Source organism: Poeciliopsis prolifica, unplaced genomic scaffold (assembly GCF_027474105.1).
Source record: "Poeciliopsis prolifica strain line A6 unplaced genomic scaffold, Auburn_PproV2 SCAFFOLD036, whole genome shotgun sequence".
In the NCBI taxonomy this organism is placed as follows: Eukaryota; Metazoa; Chordata; class Actinopteri; order Cyprinodontiformes; family Poeciliidae; genus Poeciliopsis; species Poeciliopsis prolifica.
In genome coordinates, this window is record NW_026562411.1 from 673269 (window position 1) to 697500 (window position 24232).

Consider the following 24232-nt stretch of genomic DNA (forward strand, 5'->3'; position numbering starts at 1 on the left):
CAGTTCAATCAGAACTTAAAGATTCAACCAATCAGAGCTGGAACCTGCGAGAATAGACCAATAGGAGAGCAGCTACGCAATGACGTTTTCTGTGTGTTTTATTCCATGTGTAAAGTAATAATTTCCTGAATAAAGTCCTTTAATGGGAGGAAGATGGTGGTTTTCAGAGCTCTGCGCCTCTCCCAGTTCTCCTGATGTGTCCTGACTGGTTTAACTGGTTTAACTGGTCTCTGTGATGGACCCGCCTCTCAGATGATGGATACATGATGAGATGAGATTCTGAATCAACCTGCTGGACTCACCATGAACAGCTTGAAACCTGTACATCTTTTAATTCCTATTTCAAGTAAAACTGAAGTTAAAACATAAAAAAAAAATAAAAATTTTTGTTTCATGATAAGAAACTGGTCTGGTTTTCATCTGGGTAAAACCAGTTAACAGTTGCACTGGGCCCGGTCGTTCAGCTGGTTTTAATCCAGTCCTTCCACCGGTTACAGCAGGAGACTCAGAAAAAACATCTTCCTAATACCGTAAATAATGTTTTAGGTGGGAATTATTGAATCCAACTGACACTTTCACGCGCACAAATCGTCACTCAGTAGCTGATCTGCTATTGGTCAATCGTCACAAGTTCCTTTTCTCTGATTGGTTAAACACCCTGAGTGGGCGCATCTTTTGTAGTCAGCCGGTGGACAAACTCGGGCAAGGGGCGGTGTGGGAGGAGTTATCCAAATAGCAGCTCAGAGAAAGGCGGTTTTTTCTCAGCAGAATTACCTTTGTGACGTCATTTAAGGTCGAACACTTCCTGGTTCCCACACATCACGTTATATCGATTTAACAACGTTACTCGTCTTTATAAGGGGCCAGGTTTAGCTCCAATCAGCCCTGCTTACATCAGGTCACTTGGTTATCAGCTGCCCCCCTCCCCCAAATCACGCCCACCTTTCTGCCCGGTTCCTCGCCGGCTGACTGTAAAGGAGTGCACCCTGTGAGGCTGAGTTGTGAACTGGTTCGACTGGACTGGCGGTGACACCCTGACCAGGCGGACCGACAGATGAGGCCGCAGTAGGTTCGGAGAGTCCGGTTCGACGGAACCATGAGGGCCGCCGCGGTGGCGCTGTACGGGGCGGCGCTGGGGCTGCTGCTGGTCGGCCTGCGGGAGCTGCTGACCGGCTGCGAGGAGAACCGATGCAGCATGACCTACATGTTTGAATATCCGGAGTACCGGGTGAGTCCTGGCCGGTTCCCCGGAGTTCTGCTGGGTCCAGGGAGCTGCTGTCAGGTCACAGAATCAGATAAGCGGGGTTCTGGATGAAGAACCCCTTAAAACTCCTGGGCAGGTCGGAGCAGAAGAGAAGCAGATCAGAACCCGGATGGTTTCTGAGATCTGCAAACATCCTGACCGGCTGATCACTTTGGTCTGAATCGTTGCTCAATACGGCAACAAAGAGATGCCAACAGCAGGGCGACTGTCACTGAACACGTCCTGGTGGCCGATTCCCTCCAGCTGTCAATGAGCCGAAACTGTTCCAGTTTCACTTACAATAAAGAAAGTGAACCAGAATCGATTTCATCTATTGGTTTGGAGCAAATCAATGATTTCATCAGATATAGATTCATTAGTCACACCAGGTGATAACCTCGGGTCAGCAGTAACGATGCACCGATTGCACACCGATTCCCATTTTAACTGATGCCAATTTTTTTGTTTAAATGTTGGAAATGTAGCAACACAATTGCTGAGTTGGCAACAGTAAGGCTGTTAAAGGCGCCGTGATGTTCGTGTTAATGCAGCTGATGTTACACGTTCACCTGCAGGAAGACGCAAAACAGCTGATTGGTCAGGTGACCGAAACATTCAGTGTGTTTCCATCGGCCCTCTTCAGTACGTCAACCTTTTTCAGAAAAGCCGAGAACGACTTTGTGCAAACAGAAACTGTTTTGAATGAGTAATTTTCCGTTGTCTGTGGTTTTTGTTGGCAGCGCGTGTCTCTGCCCAGACGCGTGGCCAGACTTTACCCGGCATACGGCCTCTACCTCTACGGCGAGGGCCTGTACGCTCAGGAGACCCGGGCGCTCAAACTCACCGGCGCGCCCGTGCTCTTCCTGCCCGGAAACGCCGGCAGCTACAAGCAAGGTGAGGGGAACCATCCATTCCCACAGGTTGAAAGGTTTTTTCATGCCTGGCTTCCTGCTCTCTGATTGGCTCTCCCCGTCATGTGACGCAGCCCGCTCTCTGGGCTCGGTGGCCCTGAGGAAGGCGGAGAACATGGAGGGAGGCGTCCATCTCAACGTCTTCACCGTGGACTTCAACGAGGAGCTGGTGGCGCTTTACGGCGGCAGTTTGCTCCGGCAGACCCACTTCCTGCATGAGAGCATCAAGGCCATCCTGCGGCTATACAAGGTCAGAACCGGCTGGTACCGGTCCGGTCCGACCTCTGACCTCAGCAGGTTTTAGTTGACAAACCAACAGGAAGTAACACATTTAACTGGTGATGGAAACGTGGCCAGAAGAAAACTAAATGATATTAAAGAAGAAATAAAAAAATCACAAATTAGTAATACATAAATACAAAATAATAAGTTTTAAAATATTATTTATTCTTATCTAAAATCAAATGTAAATAAATAAATTGTGAACATAAAGTTCTGTTCAGCTGTTTGTCACATAAAGGTCCGTTTTCCCCGCAGCAGCTGCAGGCGCCGCCGCAGAGCGTGGCGCTGGTCGGCCACTCCATGGGGGGCGTTCTGGCCCGGGCGCTGTTCACTCTGCCCCGCTTCAACCCTCACCTGGTCAGCCTCATCATCACTCAGGCCTCCCCCCACAAGGCCCCGGTTCTGGCCCTGGACCCACACCTGCTGGGTGAGCCGAGCCGGACGGCGTGGTGCCGGCCGCCGAGATGCTGGTCGCCGTGGTAACTCAGTTCTAACCCTCTTGCTAGATTTCTACACGGCGGTGAGAAGGAAGTGGGTGAATCAGGCGGCCAAGCTCAGGAACATCACCGTGCTGTCGGTGGGAGGCGGTTACCGTGACTACCAGGTCCGGTCTGGGCTGACGTCCCTGCCCTGTCCCCCAGGAGACCCCAACAAGCTGTCTCTGGTGGTACGGCCGGTTTGTAATGTTCAGTTTGTCCTGTCGCTGCACCTTCCTGTGCTGAGCCTTGTGATCTGTGTCAGGTGACGGCGGTTCCCCGGACCTGGGTCTCCACCGATCACCTCTCCATCGTCTGGTAAGTCGACTGCCGCCTCTCCCGCCGCCTCACCCGCCGCCTCTCCCGCCGCCTCGCCCGCCGCCTCTCCCGCCGCCTCGCCCGCCGCCTCGCTGGCCGCCTCTCCGGCCGCCTCTCCCTCCGCCTCTCCCGCCGCCTCGCCCGCCGCCTCTCCCGCCGCCTCTCCCGCCGCCTCTCCCGCCGCCTCGCCCGCCGCCTCTCCCGCCGCCTCGCCCGCCGCCTCTCCCGCCGCCTCTCCCGCCGCCTCTCCCGCCGCCTCGCCCGCCGCCTCTCCCGCCGCCTCGCCCGCCGCCTCTCCCGCCGCCTCGCCCGCCGCCTCGCCTGCCGCCTCTCCCGCCGCCTCTCCCGCCGCCTCGCCCGCCGCCTCGCCTGCCGCCTCTCCCGCCGCCTCTCCCGCCGCCTCGCCCGCCGCCTCTCCCGCCGCCTCGCCCGCCGCCTCGCCCGCCGCCTCCCGCCGCCTCGCCCGCCGCCTCGCCCACCGCCTCGCCCACCGCCTCGCCTGGCTTTTGCGTCAGGAGTCTCAAACCCCATGTGTCTCTGTTGCAGGTGCAAAGAGCTGGTCCTCGCCACAGTCAGGGCGTTCTTTGACCTCATCGATGCCCAAACCAGACAGGTCTGAACAGCTCAGCTGCTTGTTGTCACGGAGATCTCTGTCCTCACCGCTGATCCGATGTCCAACAGTTCACAGATGATCCAGAGAGGAGGCGGAGCGTCCTGAACCATCACTTCATCAGACACAACGTCAGGACACTGAGAGACGTCCAGGACACGTCCGTCCCCATCCTGGGTTAGAGAACGGGTCTTTATGGCGGCGCCGCCGTCTAGAGGCGGGGGCTCCTTATCGCCGGGTCGATTGCCCTATTGTGGTTCTGGTTCTGACTGTTCCTGATCTGAGTTCTGCTCCGTTGTTGTCCAGATGTTCCTGAAGCCTGGAGTGAAGTGAACTCTCTACGTCTGTCCTACAGAACCCCGAAGGTACCAGCAGAACCTCCTCCAGGCAGACAGAAGGTCCGCCAGGCGGTTCTGAGGTTCTGCAGTGATGCTCTGCTCTGTCTGACAGGAAGGACAGCTGAAGTACTTCCTGTTTGCTCTGCCCAGTCGGCGGAACGCCTACAGTCATTTCTACTGCCGCAGCAACAACCTGGTGGGTTCTGCTCACAACTCCAGAACTTCCTCCTTTATGATCCCACATTGTCTCCCAGTTTGTCTCAGTTTGTCTCCCACTTTGTCTCAGTTTGTCTCCCAGTTCGTCTCTCAGTTCGTCTCGATGGTTTTTCTGCTGCTCTGGATTTTTCATGCCTGATTTAAATTGATTCTTTTTTCTCCCTTGATTTCCTTGACAGTTTTTTGAAAACGTTTCAGTTTGAGATTTCCTCACTGGGAGTCGACCTGAAATCTCAGCCTTGCTGTCAAACAAGATGGCTGCCTGATCATTTCATGCTGTTAACCATCCAGTGGATTTCTGGCTCCTCCCAGCTGCAGCTTTTCTTCCCTCTGCTGATTATAAAACTTTGATTTTCACTTTGGTTAAAATCGTTTTTCTCTTTGCTCAGTGATGAGGAAACAAGGTGGATTTTAGCGTTTCTGTCCCTTTAAATCATCGGTTTGGTAAACGTGTTGCTGTCGTCCAACAGGAGACGAGCGGCTGGGTTTTCGGCTGTCTCCATGGCAACGCCTCCTGGTAAAAGCCGCCATCTTGAATTATTGAGACGTTTGAATCGCTCTGGTGTCTGGGATGAGCAGCTTGTCTCTCTGTCCTCAGCGGACGCGCCGTGGACCTGTCCATGGGAACCGAGCTGCTGCCAGCTTATAAGGTGACCTGAGCAGAACCGGCGCGGTTCGGCCCGGTTCTGCTCAGGTTCTAATGAGAACCCGTCTCCTCCCTCAGGTTCTGGTTCTGAGTCTGGCCGACTTGTCCTCCTTCACTCATCTGGTCGTTTCTGCCTCCAACCTCAACAGCCAACAGGTCAGCCCGCCCTTCCCCTGAACCGGGTCGTAACCGGGTCGCTGGCGGTTCTGACCCGGCCTGAGGTTCTGACCCGGCCTGAGGTTCTCTTTAACAAGTGTTTGTTTCTTCCTTCAGTTCACGGTGGAGTGTGAGTGGCAGAGAGAAGAATCTCTGACCCGGTCCGTCTCTGTGCCGCATGTCTTGTCCTTCGGTGAGTTAAAGCAAAAGTTGGAGCAACAGCAAAACCAGTAATAGAAAGAAATGACAAGGATCAAAGTCAGTCTAATTGCCTGGTGTCGCTAATTAGCATCATAGATTCATGTACACTAACGGTGGGGCAAATCTTCTGTATAACCTGATTGACAGCAAAACAAGATGTTTTTTTAACAGTAGAAAACAGTTAAGAGCTGCTAAAAGCTGCTTCGCAAAAAGTTCTGGTGGTTCTGGTTCTGCAGGTTTTCAAGCCAGTGACGTCACAGTGAACTCCTCTGGACTTCTTCACAACATCCAGCTGTTGCACTTCCACCAGGTAGCCATCTTTACAGTAGCATTGTTTTCTCCTACGCTGCCTCCAGGCCTCAAACGCATCTTGTGTCCAGGTCTACCAGGCCTTCCGGATCAGCGTAGCGAGTCAGTGCAGAGGACCAGAGGTAGGTACTTCCTGTGGAAGAGAACCAACTTCCTGTGACATGGAGCAATGATCCCAGTGTGTCTGTGTGTGTGTGTGTGTGTGTGTGTGTGTGTGTGTTCATGTCTTGTGTGTGTGTGTGTGTTCATGTGTGTGTGTGTGTGTGTGTGTGTGTGTTCATGTCTGTGTGTGTGTGTGTGTGTGTGTGTGTGTGTGTGTGTTCATGTCTGTGTGTGTGTGTGTGTGTGTGTGTGTGTCTGTGTGTGTGTTCATGTCTGTGTGTGTGTGTGTGTGTGTCTGTGTGTGTGTTCATGTCTGTGTGTGTGTGTGTGTGTGTTCATGTCTGTGTGTGTGTGTGTGTGTTCATGTCTCTGTGTGTGTGTGTGTGTGTGTGTTCATGTCTGTGTGTGTGTGTGTTCATGTCTGTGTGTGTGTGTTCATGTCTGTGTGTGTGTGTGTGTGTGTGTGTGTGTGTTCATGTCTGTGTGTGTGTCTGTGTGTGTGTGTGTGTGTGTGTTCATGTCTGTGTGTGTGTGTGTGTGTGTGTGTGTGTTCATGTCTGTGTGTGTGTGTGTGTGTGTGTGTAGACAGGCTGCCCGGTGTGTACCGGATGCGGGTTCCCTGGTTCCGGGAGGATTCCTTCACCACAGCCAGGTGACTCTTCCTGATTCCAGCTGTTTTCCCGTTTCCTGCTGCTGGTTCTGACCCAGTTTGACCCGTCTGCCAGCTCGCCGTCCGCCGCAGAGATCTCAGGGATGCTTCACACGTCGCCCTGACAACAGCTCCAGTGTGCTGCTGCAGCTCCACACCGCCCCCAACTGCCAGTACAAGGTACAGCGCTGAGCTTTGCTTTCAGCCTGGTGACTCTGGATTGCTAATCCCAAATTAGCAGCTGGCAGCTCTGACTGCTTTAGAGAGTCCCACATCAGAGTGTGATCGATCCAAATGCAGAATGTTTCCTCCCCTCCAGGTGTCGGTCAGAACCTCCTTCCCCAAGGTGCTGGGACAGGTAAGTCCAGCTTTTGCTCATCCAGACAGAAGTTGCTGATTTCTCGTTGCTAGGCAACAGTAGTTTGCTGCGGTTCCAGGTCCTGCGGTTCTGCGGGCCGCTGGTTCCGGTCCTACACGGCTGTGGCGCTGCTCCTGGCCTGCGGGGGGCAGCTGTCCTCCATCCTGGCGTCGGGCCGAGCGGCAGACATGAGCGAGGCGGTGGGCGGGGCGCTGCAGCTGCACAAGGTCAACCTTCCTGTTTACCTGCTGCACATCCTCCTCAGGTGAGCCGGAGTCCCGCCCTCCGAGTCCCGCCCTCCGAGTCCCGCCCTCCGAGTCCCGCCCTCCGAGTCCCGCCCTCCGAGTCCCGCCCTCCGAGTCCCGCCCTCCGAGTCCCGCCCTCCGAGTCATTCTGGGTCATGTCTCGGTTCTGTTGTTCTCCAGCTGCTGTCGGGACCTCCTCCCCCCAGAGGACGCCCTGCCCCCCACTCCGCCTGACAAGGCGCTTCCTGAGTGGGCGGAGTCGGGAGAGGAGTGGCGCCACCTGCTGGCGCCGCTGCTGTACGTGCTGGGAGCCGCCGTGGCGTTCTGGGCCAGCGCTCTGCTTCGCCTGCTGGTGCGGCTCGCCTCGCTGCTGCTGGCGCCGCTGCACAGGTAACGCCGGGTCGGGTCAGAACCCGGTTCTCTCTGAACTCTCCGCTGACGGCGGCCGTTGCTCCGCAGGCCGTCCGTCTCCAGAGGCGCCGGGACGCTGCGGCTCCGAACCCGCCTGCTGCTGGCCGTCTGCCTGGCGGCGGCCGGATCCACTTCCTGTGGCGCTTTGGCCATCACTGCCGCTGGCCTGCTGCACCTGAACCGGGTGAAGCACACACACACACACACACACACACACACACACACACACACACACACACACACACACACACACACACACACACACACACACACACACACTGCCCCACTCGTTCCACGCCGTCGTTAACCGGATCAGAACCTGCTGTTAAACTCAGTACTTCCTGGTCCGTCTCGCTGTAGAACCTCCAGCAGCGGTTCTGACCCAAATCAATATTTTTTCACAGTTTTTATTTAATGTTATGTATTTTTAAACTTTGTTTTGTATTTATTTGTTCCAGTCTATTTTTTTATTTATTCATAATTCTTTTTGTGTAATATTGAATTTTTCTTTTTAGATTTTATTATTTTCACTCTTGTTTTATTTATTCATTTTATTATCGTTCTAATATTTATATTTTTCTCTCTCTGGCTGATAAAATGTCGGGTCAGGGTGTACTTACTTTCAGTCCGTGTTGCCTTCAGGTCCTGCGGCTGCAGATGACGGAGCGATCTCTGAGCCACATGTTGAACCTGGTAAGATCCAGCAGAACCCGTCCTGCAGGTTCTGTTTGGCCCAAAACCAGAACCCGCTCTCCGTCCCCGCAGGCGCCACGGAATCAGAAACCGGCCGCCAACGGGGCGCCGGAGGCCGCGGCTGGCGAGCGCGGCGGCGCCCCCCTGCTGTCAGAGAGCGCCCTGCAGGAAGTGAGGGACGACCTGCAGCTGCACCTCAGCCTGGCGGCGCTGCTGCTGCTGCCCGCCGTGCTCAGCGCGCCGTCGCTGCTCCACTGGGGCCGCAGCCTGAGGTAGCGCCGCACCGCCCCGCCCCGCCCCGCCCCGCACCGCCCCGCCCCGCAGGGAGTGGAGCCCCTGTCTGACCCACGCATCATGGCCTTCTTGTCCTGAACAGGTTCTGCACCCGGCTGGACCCGGATCCCTGCTGGCTTCACTCCGTGCCTCTGGTCTGCGTCTCCCTGCTGCTCATCAACTGCGACACGCTGCAGCTCAGCAACAGGTGAGACAATCGACAGGATCTGGACCCCTTCAAAAATCTGCTCCGAAATTCTTATCTCAGTAAATTGATCTTTAACCAAAATTCAGTAAGTAGCCATGTAATTATTATGCTGAATATAATTAGTGTGATGACCATCTGCTGCAGAACAAGCTGCAAACACCAAAACTAAAAAACAGACAGAAAACGCTGCCAACTGGCTGCAGTAAAGGTTTGTCCTCCAGGCCACCAGGGGGAGCCGAGCATCTGGGACCGGAGTCAGTAGAGACGGGAAATCCAGAGGAAAAGTTTGAGGAAGGAAGAGAAGATGCATTATACTTTATATCTTATATTTTAATAGAACAGCAGCATATTTACGAAGCTAATATTAGTGAGTCCAGACTCCACCTAGTGGCCTGGAGGACTAAGGCTTTGAGTTTGCAGGATTTTATCCTTGTTTTTATTTTCTGTGGTTGCAGCATTTTTGTGTTGCATTTGTTTTACGGTTCATGTTTATCTTAGGCCACAACATTCATGTGTTTTATTTGATCTAAATTTGATTCAAAGATTGGATCAAATAAATTCTGTAGATTTATTTCATCTTCAGCAGATCTCAAACACTTCCTGGTTTTGAACTTCCTCCTTCCTGTCTTGCAGCCGACTGCTGCCTGTCGTCTCCTGCCTCCCGCTCCCATTGGCTGTCACCATGGCGACCTTCTCTTCACTCCACCTCTACAGAATTGCCTACTTCCTGTTGGCGGTGCTGGTCCCCCTGGGCGTCTGCTGCGTCCTCTGACGGCCCGGGAACCGACCCGCCCGCCGTCCGGACGTCCTGCCGCCTCGTCTGCCTTATTGCTCCGCCGTCAGGGAGTCAGCGGGGGGCGCTGTTCTGAGGAGGAGGTTCTGATGGCCCGCCTGGCGCCGGAACCGGTCATGTTTACATTCATCATCCTGGAAGCAGAGCAGCAGGGTGGCGTTGGAGAGGTCCGGTTTGTTTCTGTGTTAATGTCAGGGTTCAGGTCAGAGGTCAGGGTTCAGGTCAGAGGTCAGGGTTCAGGTCAGAGGTCAGGGTTCAGGTCAGAGGTCAGGGTTCAGGTCAGAGGTCAGGGTTCAGGTCAGAGGTCAGGGTTCAGGTCAGAGGTCAGGGCTCAGGATCAGAGGTCAGGGTTCCAGGTCAGAGGTCAGGGTTCCGGGTCAGGGGTCAGAGGTCAGGGGTTAGATGTCAGGGTCAGAGGTCAGGGTTCTGGTTGTGGAACAAGCTCTGAGGCAGCGGTTCAAATAAATTCTTCAGAACCTGAATTGAAACACTTTCTCCTCTTCCGGGTCGGTGGCCTCACAGACGGCCCCGCCCCTTATTGGGCTTTAATGATCGTCCAAAGGGTCAAAGGTTGACGTCAGCCGGTCCACCCAGAACCTGCTGGACCAGCTGACGGTTCAGTCCTGCAGCATGACGCTGCCACCACCATGTTGTCTCCTGTCCCAAACGGGCTCAAACCAGAGGACAGGGTCAAAGGTCAGGACCTCACCCTGCTGCCAGAACAACCACCACTTCCTTCAGCCTGATGGTGACCCTTCAGAATAAAAGCCTTTTATTGTTCCATTCACTCACCGGTTCCTTTTTCATCCCATCTTCATGGTTCTGAATCCTGGTTCTGTTCTGGTTCTGAATCCTGGTTCTGTTCTGGTTCTGAATCCTGGTTCTGTTCTGGTTCTGAATCCTGGTTCTGTTCTGGTTGTTACATTTCCCTCTCTGTGTTTCTGGTTGCCATGGAGACCATCAGAACCGGCCCAAAAGGTCCGACTCTGCTGCCTTATTGCGTCTAATGGTAAACCGTTAGCGACCTGAAGTTCAGAACCAGAATCAAGATTATGGAATCAATAACAGAGTTATTGATTCCATTTTGTGTGGAACAAGCATCCTTGCAGAGCCGCTCGGCCCGGTTCTGTTGACCCGGTTCTGCTGAAACCGAGCAGAGAGACAGAAATGATTTGTTTGTGTTTTATTGATGCTTTTTGGGTTTTCTGAACTTTTTTTGTTTTTATAATGGAGCCGATAAAACGGAGAATCAGATCATAAAATTCATTTTTACCATTTTCAACATTAAAATGTTGATGTTGTTACAAAAAGAAAAACATTTTTAAAACATTAATAAATATGTTAAGTACCTATTTTGAAAAATTTGAAGCTTTTAAATGTATGAATTTAAAATCTAATAAATGTGTAATATTTCGACACAGAACTTTTAAAATATTTACTTTTTCAAAATGTAAAATAAAAATATTTTAAAAATTGTATTCATTTAAAAATTTAAATTTAAAATGTGACATTTAAAAATGTAGAAATTTGAATGTTCTTTTTTTTTTAATGGAAAAATTGGCATTTTTGAAAATATAGAAATGTGAAAATGACTAAATATAAATGTGTGTTTGAAGCGATGAGCGGTTTCGCGTCGCGCCTGTCGGCCGCTGTGCCTTCCTGCTTCACTCCTGCCGTCAGTGGAAGTGGACCTTACTGGTTCCAGTGTTTAAATGTGGCTCCCAGTGGGAAGCCTCTGTGTCTGCCGTTGTACTAAATGGATGATTTGACTAGGACCTGCCATGCCCTGTGGTCACTGATGGTGAACCGGATGTGTGGAAACTCGTGACCCTGGCTTTTGTCGTGCGGTTTTGGTGCCTCGTCGTGACCGTGCGCCGACCTGGTAGAAGAGATCATAAACTCACAATGATGTTCTGGACTCTGACTTGTTCACTGTGACTTCGTCCTTCAGCCGTTCGGATCGACGGAGGCGAATTGGAAAAGAAGTGGAAAGTTTTTATTCTCTGATGGTTTTGGAAATTGTGATCTTAACTCTCCAGAAGTTTTTACAGCGTGTTTTAAATGTGCCGGGTGTTTTCTAATCAAAAGCTGCCCTTTGTGACTAATGACCTGAGATTAAAGGGACATTTGTAATATTTTGTCTGGTGATTGAATGTTCCTGAAATCAGAGGTTTGGCTGAACCCGTTAGCCTCAGGCTACTGTGTTTCTGTCCTGCCTGAGATTCTGGTCCAGACCCGTTATTTCTATGGCGACAGGTCTGGACCTCAACAGGTGGAAGCTCCAGCTGAAGATGGCAGAGCCTGAGACAGCATGCAGCCTCTCTGTCTGCAGTCTCTCTGTCTGCAGCCTCTCCGTCTGCAGTCTCTCTGTCTGCAGTTTCTGTCTGCAGTCTCTCTGTCTGCAGTCTCTCCGTCTGCAGTCTCTCTGTCTGCAGTTTTTCTGTCTGCAGTCTCTCTGTCTGCAGCCTCTCTGTCTGCAGCCTCTCTGTCTGCAGTCTCTCTGTCTGCAGTCTCTCTGTCTGCAGCCTCTCCGTCTGCAGTCTCTCTGTCTGCAGTTTCTGTCTGCAGTCTCTCTGTCTGCAGTCTCTCTGTCTGCAGTCTCTCTGTCTGCAGTCTCTCTGTCTGCAGTCTCTCTGTCTGCAGTCTCTCTGTCTGCAGTCTCTCTGTCTGCAGTCTCTCTGTCTGCAGTCTCTCTGTCAGCAGTCTCTCTGTCTGCAGTCTCTCTGTCTGCAACCTCTCCGTCTGCAGTCTCTCTGTCAGCAGTCTCTCTGTCAGCAGTCTCTCTGTCTGCAGTCTCTCTGTCTGCACTCTCTCTGTCTGCAGTCTCTCCGTCTGCAGTCTCTCTGTCTGCAGTCTCTCTGTCTGCAGTCTCTCTGTCTGCAGTCTCTCCGTCTGCAGCCTCTCCGTCTGCAGTCTCTCTGTCTGCAGCCTCTCCGTCTGCAGTCTCTCTGTCTGCAGTTTCTGTCTGCAGTCTCTCTGTCTGCAGCCTCTCTGTCTGCAGTCTCTCTGTCTGCAGTCTCTCTGTCTGCAGTCTCTCCGTCTGCAGTCTCTGTCAGCAGTCTCTCTGTCAGCAGTCTCTCTGTCTGCAGTTTCTGTCTGCAGTCTCTCTGTCTGCAGCCTCTCTGTCTGCAGTCTCTCCGTCTGCAGTCTCTCTGTCAGCAGTCTCTCTGTCTGCAGTCTCTGTCTGCAGCCTCTCTGTCTGCAGTTTCTGTCTGCAGTCTCTCTGTCTGCAGCCTCTCTGTCTGCAGTCTCTCTGTCTGCAGTCTCTCTGTCTGCAGTCTCTCCGTCTGCAGTCTCTCTGTCAGCAGTCTCTCTGTCAGCAGTCTCTCTGTCTGCAGTCTCTCTGTCTGCAGTCTCTCCGTCTGCAGTCTCTCTGTCTGCAGTCTCTCTGTCTGCAGTCTCTCCGTCTGCAGTCTCTCTGTCTGCAGTCTCTCTGTCTGCAGTCTCTCTGTCTGCAGTCTCTCTGTCTGCAGCCTCTCTGTCTGCAGTCTCTCTGTCTGCAGTCTCTCTGTCTGCAGTCTCTCTGTCTGCAGCCTCTCTGTCTGCAGTCTCTCTGTCTGCAGTCTCTCTGTCTGCAGTCTCTCTGTCTGCAGTCTCTCTGTCTGCAGTCTCTCTGTCTGCAGTCTCTCTGTCTGCAGCAGCCTCTCCGTCTGCAGTCTCTCTGTCTGCAGTCTCTCTGTCTGCAGTCTCTCTGTCTGCAGTCTCTCTGTCTGCAGTCTCTCCGTCTGCAGTCTCTCTGTCTGCAGTCTCTCTGTCTGCAGTCTCTCTGTCTGCAGCCTCTCTGTCTGCAGTCTCTCTGTCTGCAGTCTCTCTGTCTGCAGTCTCTCTGTCTGCAGTCTCTCTGTCTGCAGCCTCTCCGTCTGCAGTCTCTCCACAGCTCAGCTCCGGTTCTGTTTGCATATTTCTGTTACCACGGCAACCACTTCAGATCTGATACCAGATCTGTCCTGTGTAAACAGATTTAGCGCTTTCCTCAATCTGTTTACACAGATTGGCACCTTTTGAAAAATTAGTCTCCCCTGAATTAAATTTTGCAGTAAACTTTTGAAGTAATAATTTGTTTGGTAAACTTTCAGTTTATTAAAGCATCAACAGGGTTGCGTTTAGCGAGTTGGCTTTGCTTCAGCTAACAGTAGCTAATATTAACTGTAGCTAATAGCTATGCATATTCAGCTAATACGGTTAGCTAAATACCATGTTGGTTTAGCGCTTTAACATTAGTGGGAGTAATGTTAGCGCTAACCGGGCTCAGCATGGCTAACCATTTAGCTCGCTGTGCCGCTACTACCTACTACAAACTGCTTGATGTTTTTATACTTATATTTTCAGCTGATTTATTTGTAAATGGGACTTTTGGAACAAATGTTTGATTAAAACTGAGAAAATTACTCCTGTTTCTGGTTTTTCTTTATTAAAAATTGTTTGGGTTTAAATTTAATACAGAGCCAGTTCACAACAAACGCATCAGAGATTTAGAATCGTTTCATGGTATTTAAATCACATGACTGAACCAGAATAAAATAATGTGAAATATTGTGTTGAAATGTTTGGATTTGTTTAAAGATGCAGTACCTCCCTGCAGCCTGTTGGGGGCGGTATTTCCCTGCAGTCTGATCCTGAAGGCTGCCGCTGTTTTCTACTGGCAGCTGAAAGGCGTCAATAAAACTTAGGATGGAGTTCAACCAAACATTTGTAAATATTTCAAGTTCTAACGTCACTTCACCTGAAACTGAACGTTCTAAAGTTTATATATATATATATATATATATATATATATATATATATATATATATATGTATATATATATATATATAAATAAAAAAAAATTCCCTTCTCACCCACCGCGGGTGGTTCTTATCCTCTGAGCTCGGGTCCTCTACCAGAGGATATATAGATCTATATCTATATATATAGATCTATATATAGATCTATATATCCTCTACCAGAGGATATATAGATCTATATCTATATATATAGATCTATATATCCTCTACCAGAGGCCTGGGAGCTTGAGGGTCCTGCAGTATCTTGGCTGTGCCAAGGACTGCTGCACATTTCTGGACTGAGATGTCTGATGTTGTTCCTGGGATCTGTTGTAGCCACTGCTCCAGTTTGGGGGTTACTGCCCCGAGGGCCCCGATGACCACAGGCACCACTGTGGTCTTCACCTTCCAGGCCCTCTCCAGTTCTTCCCTGAGGCCCTGGTATTTCTCCAGTTTCTCGTGCTCCTTTTTTCTGATGTTGCAATCACTTGGTATTTGGCGCTGTGGGAGACGGCTGCCTCTCCAGTAGCTCTTCAGTTTTTAGCTCTTTTTTAACTTTTTCTGTTGCCTCTTCAACACAGAAGAGGCTGTGTGTGTTTTTTATTTATCCTATGGATAATTCCAAACTTCTCACTTATTCGAGAGAGGAACTGCTGGACTTTAGAACAATGGGACAAGCCGGCATAAGACACAACATTCCGGTGGAGTTGAGGAGGAGACCGAGGGGCTGCAAGGCTGGGGCTAAGCTAAAGGCTAAGCTAGCGGACAACAGGAGGCGCTACAAGCCATCGATTCCCACTGTAATCATGGGGAATGTGAACTCGCTGCCGAACAAGATGGATGAGCTGTCTGCACTGAACAACCAGCGGATCTACAGAGAGAGCAGCTTGTTCATCTTTACAGAGACATGGCTGAACCACCTCGTGCCGGACGCTAACGTGGACCTGCCAGGATTCACCGCTGTGAGGGCTGATAGGGACACGAAAGCGAGTGGTAAAAGAAAAGGTGGGGGACTCATCATGTATGTGAACAATAAATGGTGTAACCCAGGACATATCACTGTAAAGACTGTTTGGTGTTGTCGGGACCTCGAGCTACTAGTCGTTAGCTTGCGGCCATACTACCTGCCGAGGGAGTTCAGTCACGTGATCTCCATCTGCGTTTACATCCCACCGAGAGCGGACGCTACCACTGCCTGTGAAAAAATCCACTCTGTCACAGCAAGGCTACAGACAAAACATCCTGACGCTTTTATTATAATCTCTGGGGACTTCAACCATGTGACCTTGGACTCTACTTTGGCCACTTTCCACCAAGCTGTTGACTGCCCCACCAGGAACAACAGGACAATCGACCTCCTGTATGCCAATGTGAGGGATGCATACAGAGCAACACCCCTCCCCCCACTAGGGAAGTCAGATCACAACATCGTTCACCTACAGCCACTGTACACCCCCCTGGTCCAAAAGCAGCCTACAACAGCTCGCTCCATCAGGAGGTGGTCCCCTGAGATGGAGAGTGCTCTGAGAGACTGTTATAACACCACGGACTGGGATGCACTGTTCAGCCCGCATGGCCAGGACATAGAGGCTGACACACTGCCTGACGGACTATCTGAACTTCTGCGCAGATGTGGTATCCCCTGCTAAGACTGTCCGCTGTTACCCTAATAACAAGCCTTGGGTAACGCGGGAAGTCAAAACTGTCCTCAACAAGAAGAAGGTTGCCTTCAGGAGAGGAGACAGGGAGGCCATGAAGGCAGCACAGCAGGAGGTGAAGCAGTGTGTGAGGGAAGCAAAAGACAGCTACAGGAGAAAGGTGGAGCAGAAGCTGAGAGAGAACAACATGAGGGAGGTCTGGGAAGGTGTGAGGACCATCACTGGCCTCAACACAAAGACCAGAGTCGTTGAGGGAACAATGGAGAGGGCAAACCAACTGAACAACTTCTTCAACAGGTTCAACCAGTCTGTGCCCCCCAACCCCCTCTCTCACTGCAGCCACCTCTGCTCCTTACCACACACCTCCCCACAGACAAGAAAACACTGACAACCCCCCCACACACCTCAGCACAACCTCCACCCCACATCACCACAGACCAGGTCAGAGAACAGCTGAGGAAGCTCAAGCCCAGGAAAGCAGCAGGGCCGGACCAGTGTCCAAGGCTGCTGAAGACCTGCGCTGCTGAACTGGGAGAGCCACTACAGCGGATCTTCAACCTCAGCCTGCAGCTAAGGGAAGTGCCCACCCTCTGGAAGACATCCTGCATCGTCCCAGTGCCCAAGAAGAACAGGCCCAGCGAGCTGAATGACTTTCGGCCCGTGGCACTCACTTCACACCTGATGAAGACGTTGGAGCGGCTCTTCCTCGGCCTCCTCAGACCTCAGGTGGAACATGCTCAGGACCTCCTGCAATTCGCCTACCAGGCAGATGTTGGTGTGGAGGATGCCATCCTCTACCTGCTGCACCGGGCCCACTCCCACCTGGAGAAGGGCAGTGGCACAGTGAGGATCCTTTTCTTGGACTTCTCCAGTGCCTTTAATACAATCCAGCCCCTTCTGCTCCAGGACAAACTAAATAGCATGGGAGTGGACCAGCACCTGGTCACCTGGATCCATAGTTACCTCACCAACAGGCCGCAGTATGTCAGGCTAAAGGACACCGTGTCTGACACTGTGGTCAGCAGCACAGGAGCCCCTCAGGGCACAGTGCTGGCCCCTCTTCTCTTCACCCTGTACTCCTCTGACTTCCACTACAACTCGGAGCTGTGTCACATACAGAAGTATGCTGATGACACAGCCATAGTCGGATGTATCAGGGACGACGGAGAGGAGGAATATCGCTGTCTGGTGAGGGACTTTGCTCTCTGGTGCCACACAAACCACCTGGAACTCAACACCTCTAAGACGAAGGAGCTGGTTATAGACTTTGGGAGGTCCAGACCAATGCCGAGACCAGTCGTACTAGAGGGAACGGAGGTTGAGGTCGTGGGCTCCTACAAGTACCTCGGGCTGTGGCTGGACAGTAAACTGGATTGGTCAAAACACACCAGCCACCTGTATGGGAAGGTGCAGAGCAGGATGTACTTCCTGAGGAGACTGCGGTCCTTCAACATCTGCAGCAAACTGCTGTGGATGTTCTACCAGTCAGTGATCGCCAGTGTCCTCTTCTACACCGTGGTGTGCTGGGGAGGCAGCACATCCAAGAAGGACACGTCCAGACTGGACAAACTGATCAGGCGTGCCGGCTCTGTGGTCGGCATGAAGCTGGACTCTCTGGTGACGGTGGCAGAGGCGAGGACACTGAACAAACTGCTGGACATCATGGACGATAGCAGCCACCCTCTACATGCCGTCATCAGCAGCCAGAGGAGCCTGTTCAGTGACAGACTGCTGCTTCCCAAGTGCCGGACCAATAGATTCAAGAACTCCTTTGTCCCCCACGCCTTCAGACTGTACAACTCCTCACTGGGGGGTCGGAGGTGACACAGGACAGAGGGAAGAAGGAGTAGTTTTTCTACAAATGTGAACTCCATATTTATCAGGCCAAACCATACAGTGCAATACCATATCACTGGTCAATCTATCGACCAAATTGCTATAATTTCCTTTTGTGTTGTATTTATATTCTTTGTTTTGTATTTAATTTGTATTTTTTTGTATTTTGTGTATGCTTACTGTGTGCCACATTTTTGCCTGTGAGCTGCTGGTAACTATAATTTCCTGAGGGAGTCTTCCCAAGGGATCAATAAAGTCAAGTCTAAGTCTAAGTCTAAGTCTAAGTCTATTGCTACATCTACCACAACAGCTTTCCTCTGATGTTTATCCACTACGACAATGTCTGGTTGGTTCGCCATTACCATTTTGTCTGTCTGGATCTGGAAGTCCCACAGGATCTTAGCTCTGGTGTTCTCCACCACCTTTGGGGGTTCTTTGATCTCGGGGTTTCCAGTCCATATTCTGCACAGATGTTTCTGTACACTATGCCTGCCACTTGGTTATGTCGCTCCATGTACGCTTTCCCTGCCAGTATCTTGCACCCTGCTGTGATGTGCTGGACTGTCTCAGGGGCCTCCTTGCACAACCTACACCTTGGGTCTTGTCTGGTGTGGTAGATCTGGGCCTCTATTGCTCTGGTGTTTAGGGTTAGGCATTAGCATCTGCTAAATATGTTTGTGTTTCTCTTTTCCATAACGGAACTAATGTTGACTGTCTTGAGATTAGCCTGCCCCGCTAACTGTTTAGCTAGCAGTGCTCAGCATGGCGGTTCAGCACAACTTCCTGTCAGCACGAGAGTTTCTGGATGAAGCTTCTAGAAAACCTGGTCAGAAACCTGATCAGGTGTCTGGTCTGCAGGATTGATCCTCTTCCTGCATGAAAACTGGATCCAGTCCAGCAGCTGCAGCTTTCAGACGGAATATTAAACATGATGTAACCGGAAGGTCTGTGTGCTTCTACAGGTTGGGTGAATCCCGCCCTCTCCGGGTTTTTCCCCATCACCATGCGGTGTCACCATGCGGTGTTCAGCGGGAACCAGCCGGACGCGTGACGCCATCCACCGGTGAGTCGCGTGCTCTGCAGCCGGACTGCAGCTGCGCAGAGAGGCAGAGCGAGAGCCGCAGAAACAGCAGCCTCCGGTGCACACACACACTCACTCACACACACACACACGCTGAGAGAGAGGAAGGTGAGGCTGAGCTTTCCTTGCGCACCTCTGGATCGGACCCGCAGAACCCGCAGGACCCGCAGGAGGGAACCTTCCTCCACCCGCAGCTCTGCGTCAAAGGTAAGCTGCGTGCGGTGCTCGCCCCGCAGCGGGGGACAGAGGTAACCATGATGATGATGATGGTGCGTGTCAGTGAAACAGCCGCAGCGGTTCTCCGCACCGATGCGGGATGCCGTCCAGCTTCACGCGTGAAGCTCCGCATGCTACATGAGAGGCGATGACGTAGGGAATTCCCACAGTAACCCTGCATAGTCCCCGCACGTCCCGCACAGGCGGAGCGGGACGGCGCCGTTATGTAAGATGGATTCTGCTGACACGGTTCGGTTCGGTTTGGCCTCCAGCTGGGGGCGAGCTGGCCTGTGATTGGTTATCAATCAGCTTCTTATCGATCTGCAGTCAGATCAGTTTGCGGTAAAAGACACTGATGATGATGATGATGATGCCTTCATCCTGTTTTGTTTTAAAATCTTTGATCAAAGTTGAAGGAAACTAAAGATGCAAACGCAGCATTTCAGATCTGCAGCTTCCTCTGATCAGACCTTCATCTTCATCCTCATCTTCATCCTCATCTTCATCCATCAGCTCGTTTCACATCACAGACTCATAAAAATATGTTTTATTTCCCCACAGATAAACATGTCTGGGTCGTTTAAAAACCGACAAATAAACATATTTACCAATTAAATAAATAAAAAGAAGAATATTTAAAATGTTTAAAACCAGCAAGGTTGAAATGTAATGTTTTTGGATCCAGATCTTCAGCTCAATCGGGGTTACACAAAATAGATATTGATAACATATCAAAAAAATACAAATATTATTGAAGAACTAATATTTTTATTTTTTAGTTTAGAACATGAATAAAAGTTCTAAATTTAGCCGTTTTCCTATCATCTGTTTAATGGTATGAAAACTGATTAATATCATAAAACTTTCATTGAAACTAAGTTTCACTGCATGAGGTCAAACAATTACAACAATAAATAGAACTAATGTCAAACTTTTACTTTGTAATCACTGATATCCACATTACAGTTTAAGTGTTAAACATTAATTTTGTGAAAAATAAATTCTTCTGCATGTTTTGAGGAAAACATTTCAACATAAAAACCCTGCAGCATTTACAAAATGAGCATAAATAATGTTACAATCTTTCTGTGTAAACAGAAAATCTGAAACATTTTCAGTTTTTCTTCATCCTGAGGAGAAAAGATGGTTTTCTGATCAATGCAGCCTGGTATGGAGAGACATCAGAGCAATAATCAGTCTGAAATCCTCATTAAATCATCAAATATGAGATAAAAGCATCCTCCAGTGAGACCACCTGGAGGTCAAAGGTCAGCCATCTGTACAAACGTTTTGACAAAATCCTTCAGTTAAAGAAGAGAAAAACATTTTAGAAATATTTAAAAATTGTCTTTTTTATTGTATCTGTTCAGTAATAAAGTGAAGATGATTCTTTTGACATAAAGTGGATCAGAACGTCGTTTCAGTCCAGGTTCTGATTTATCGTTTGGGTTTCAGAGTAAAAATGAAACCCAAACTGTATTTTTTGCCCCTTGTTCTTTGTGAAGACGATATTTTTCTGTTAGATAAATTGGTGACTCTGTTCTGTTAGTGGGGCAGATTCGCTCCGTCCAGAACCCTGGTCCGAGCCAGAAATGGCCCCCGGACCGCGCCTTGGACCCCTCTGCAGCGTGCTTTGGATCAGAACCACAGAAACCGGACCGGTTCCTGTGACGACCCCTCCCTGGGGGGCTGGAGGCGGTTTCCCTGGAAACGGGTCGGTAATCCGGGTCAATCCGGACCGGAGGGGGGATTACAACCCAGAACCTCTGCTGCACTGCTCTCCACCTGCAGGCCGGTCCGGTCCGCTCCCAACATCTGTGGAGGTGCGGCGCCATTACGTAACCATGGCAACGTCACAGCGGCCGGTCTCTGGGATGAGACCCAGAATCAGAATCAGAACGGGTCGGCGCCGTGAGCCGGATTTACGGCGCCTGCATCTGGATGGAGGTTTATTCTCCCGTAAATCCCTGTCTGAGGTTTCACTGTGTGTGTGTGTGTGTGTGTGTGTGTGTGTGTGTGTGTGTGTGTGTGTGTGTGTGTGTGTGTGTGTGTGGGGGTGTGTGTGTGTGTGTGTGTGTGGTGTGTGTGGTGTGTGTGTGTGTGTGTGGGGTGTGTGTGTGTGTGTGTGTGTGTGTGTGTGTGTGTGTGTGGGTGTGTGTGTGTGTGGTGTGTGTGTGTGTGTGTGTGTGTGTGTGTGTGTGTGTGTGTGGGGGTGTGTGTGTGTGTGTGTGTGTGTGTGTGTGGGTGTGTGTGTGTGTGTGTGTGTGTGTGTGTGTGTGTGTGTGGGGGTGTGTGTGGGGGTGTGTGTGTGTGTGTGTGTGTGTGTGTGTGTGTGTGTGTGTGTGTGTGTGAGTGTGTGTGTGTGTGTGTGGGTGTGTGTGGGTGTGTGTGTGTGTGTGTGTGTGTGTGTGTGTGTGGGTGGGATCTTGTCGAGTCAGGAACGTCCTGCTTTCCTTCTGATTCCTCCCGGTGGTCGGGTCGGCGGTTCTGTTCAGCCGCATTGATTGCAGATAAAGCCCGCTGCCCCGCTTTTAATTTGAAAGGTTTCATGTGTCACGTGAGAGACAATAAGTGAAATCCTCCAGTTGTTGCCAGACAGCAGAGTGAGGAGTTTGGCCTCAGATCAACACTGTGGGATCCCGGTTCTGTTGTCGACCCGGTTTGGACCAAGCTTCAGCTGTTGAACTCACATTACAGTTTAGTGTCAAAATAAATGAAACTAATGAAAAGTTGTTCATATTTGACACTTATTATGGTCCAAAAGCAGCTCTATCTAGGTTAGCGTTCATTTAACGTAAGTCAGGGTTTCGGCTGTTTTGCAGTTTTCTGGAAGTTTTTCCAGATTTGAGCATAGAAGCTAATGCTGCTTGTTGTTAGCTTAAGCTCAATATTTAGCACTGAGCTAAATATTTTAAAATTACATATTTTCCATCAAACAAAGATTTAGCTAGCAAGCTAAATGTTTAGATTGCTACATACTAGTTTGAACTTAAATATTTAGCTTGCTAGCTATACATTAGCAGTATTTATATTAACTGCAAGCTAAATATTTAGCTTCCAACTAATATTGAGCAAGTTAAATATTAGCTTGAGTTAAATATTTAGTGTCCAACTAATATTTAGTCTTGGATTAGGATTAGCGAGCTGTTACCAGGCAGAAGCCTGGTAAGAGTTGGCCATGTTGTCGGCCATGTTGGAGACCAGCAGCAGGACGGTGCTGGACTCAGGCTGTTCTCTGTTCATTTAATTCTAACTCTGGTTTCCTCTCTGCTCCCCGGAGGTTCCTCAAGCTGACCTGTGACCCTCCTGTTACCTTTGACTTGTGACCATGGCGGTCCGTGAAATTCTTCGGTTTGGGTCAGACAGTCACAGGGATCCGGATCCGGCAGCAGCGCTTTAAGGTTCGGTCCAGAAGCTCTTTTCTTCTCCTCCTGTACGTCTGTGTCTGTGAGCCGCCGCCCAGCATGCGTCCGTCCCTCGCCACCGCGGTCCTCCCACCCAGGACCCGCTCCCACAATCCCCCCAACCTGTCGGTGGGAGGCCGTGAACACCTGTCGGCCCCCCGCCGGCGCAGCCCTCACCTGCGCCACACGCTGAGCCCGGAGAACCTGCGGACGCTGGCGGAGCGCGGCGGGGCGGCCGTGGACGCCGCCTCCGTCATAGGCGGCCGGTCGGGCTCACGAGGGCCAACAGCGACACCGACCTGGTGACCTCGCAGAGCCGCTCCTCGCTCACGGCGTCCACGCTGGAGTACACGCTGAACCGCGGCCAAACCTGGTCATCACCTGGGACATCAAGGAGGAGGTGGACGCCACCGACTGGATCGGGCTGTACCACATCGGTGAGTCCAGAGCCGGGAGGGGCCTCTGATTCAGGGGCCTCTGATTCAGGGGCCTCTGATTCAGGGGCCTCTGATTCAGGGCCTCTCTTCACATGAAGAATTTCGCCTCCAGTTTTGAGTCAGAGTTGGTGGGTTCTGGGAGGGGGCGGAGCTTAAATCAATCTCTGGTTCTTATTGGCTGAGGTGTATTTGTGAACAACCTGACAGGCATTAAATTGTAGCTATGGTAACACAACAACAATCAAGCTATGATTGTTTGCATTTTCCAAAGAAAATGTATCGATTAAATCTTAAATTTAAATGTTAAACAATATAAATCACTTAGTTTATCCCTGGAGAAATGGTAAACCTAATTTACTATAGCGCTTTAGTATTAACAGAATAAATTTTTATTATCATTGCTGAAACTTAGCACAATATTTTTGTTGTAACCAGTGATATCTAATGGTTTCAATTTGTGACAACATGTTAGCTTCTGAGGAGTTAGCTTCTGGGAGTTAGCTTCTGAGGAGTTAGCTTCTGAGGAGTTAGCTGCTGAGGAGTTAGCTGCTGAGGCGTTAGCTTCTGAGGAGTTAGCTGCTGAGACGTTAGCTTCTGAGGAGTTAGCTTCTGAGGAGTTAGCTGCAGAGGCATTGGCTTCTGAGGAGTTAGTTGCTGAGGCGTTAGCTTCTGAGGCATTAGCTGCAGAGGAATTAGCTTCTGAGGAATTAGTTTCTGAGGAGTTAGCTGCTGAGGCGTTAGCTGCTGAGGAGTTAGCTTCTGAGGCGTTAGCTGCAGAGGAATTAGTTTCTGAGGCGTTAGCTTCTGAGGCGTTAGCTGCAGAGGAATTAGCTTCTGAGGAGTTAGCTGCTGAGGCGTTAGCTGCTGAGGCGTTAACTTCTGAGGTGTTAGCTGCTAAGGAGTTAGCTGCTGAGTTGTTAGCTTCTGAGGAATTAGTTTCTGAGGAGTTAGCTGCTGAGGCGTTAGCTGCTGAGGCATTAGCTTCTGAGGTGTTAGCTGCTAAGGAGTTAGCTGCTGAGTTGTTAGCTTCTGAGGAATTAGCTTCTGAGGAATTAGCTTCTGAGGAATTAGTTTCTGAGGAGTTAGCTGCTGAGGCGTTAGCTGCTGAGGAGTTAGCTTCTGAGGCGTTAGCTGCTGAGGAGTTAGCTGTTGAGGAGTTAGCTTCTGAGGTGTTAGCTGCAAAGGAATTAGTTTCTGAGGCGTTAGCTGCTGAGGCGTTAGCTTCTGAGGTGTTAGCTGCTGAGGCGTTAGCTGCTGAGGCGTTAGCTTCTGAGGTGTTAGCTGCTGAGGAGTTAGCTTCTGAGGTGTTAGCTGCTGAGGCGTCAGCTGCTGTAACAATAGCCTGGAGGCTGAGTCAACACGCGTAGAGTTTCAACACACAGCATTGCAATGACGCACT

The 24232-nt window shown here is 50.6% G+C and overlaps 2 protein-coding genes across 2 annotated transcripts in view; both read left to right on the forward strand.

The window, feature by feature from the left end:
* Positions 1-831: 831 nt before the first annotated feature.
* On the forward strand, positions 832-9520 carry pgap1 (post-GPI attachment to proteins inositol deacylase 1). The gene is given in 28 exon segments (XM_055053048.1): positions 832-1228; positions 1984-2137; positions 2229-2404; positions 2692-2863; positions 2943-3103; positions 3178-3230; positions 3777-3843; positions 3912-4017; positions 4147-4205; positions 4291-4374; positions 4865-4911; positions 4993-5044; positions 5119-5196; positions 5314-5389; positions 5634-5707; positions 5778-5832; positions 6394-6460; positions 6534-6572; positions 6574-6637; positions 6777-6815; positions 6895-6927; positions 6929-7080; positions 7241-7450; positions 7520-7655; positions 8114-8164; positions 8237-8436; positions 8541-8645; positions 9279-9520. Coding segments are annotated over 28 exon segments (2781 nt in total). The 5' UTR covers positions 832-1096; the 3' UTR covers positions 9418-9520.
* A 9330-nt stretch (positions 9521-18850) lies between these two features.
* hecw2a (HECT, C2 and WW domain containing E3 ubiquitin protein ligase 2a) overlaps positions 18851-24232 on the forward strand; it is a 32657-nt gene continuing 27275 nt past the window's right edge. Inside the window, 4 exon segments of the mRNA XM_055052838.1 lie at positions 18851-18983; positions 22273-22655; positions 22658-22759; positions 22762-22833. Coding sequence (XP_054908813.1) covers positions 22457-22655; positions 22658-22759; positions 22762-22833 — 373 coding nt within the window. The 5' untranslated portion in view covers positions 18851-18983; positions 22273-22456.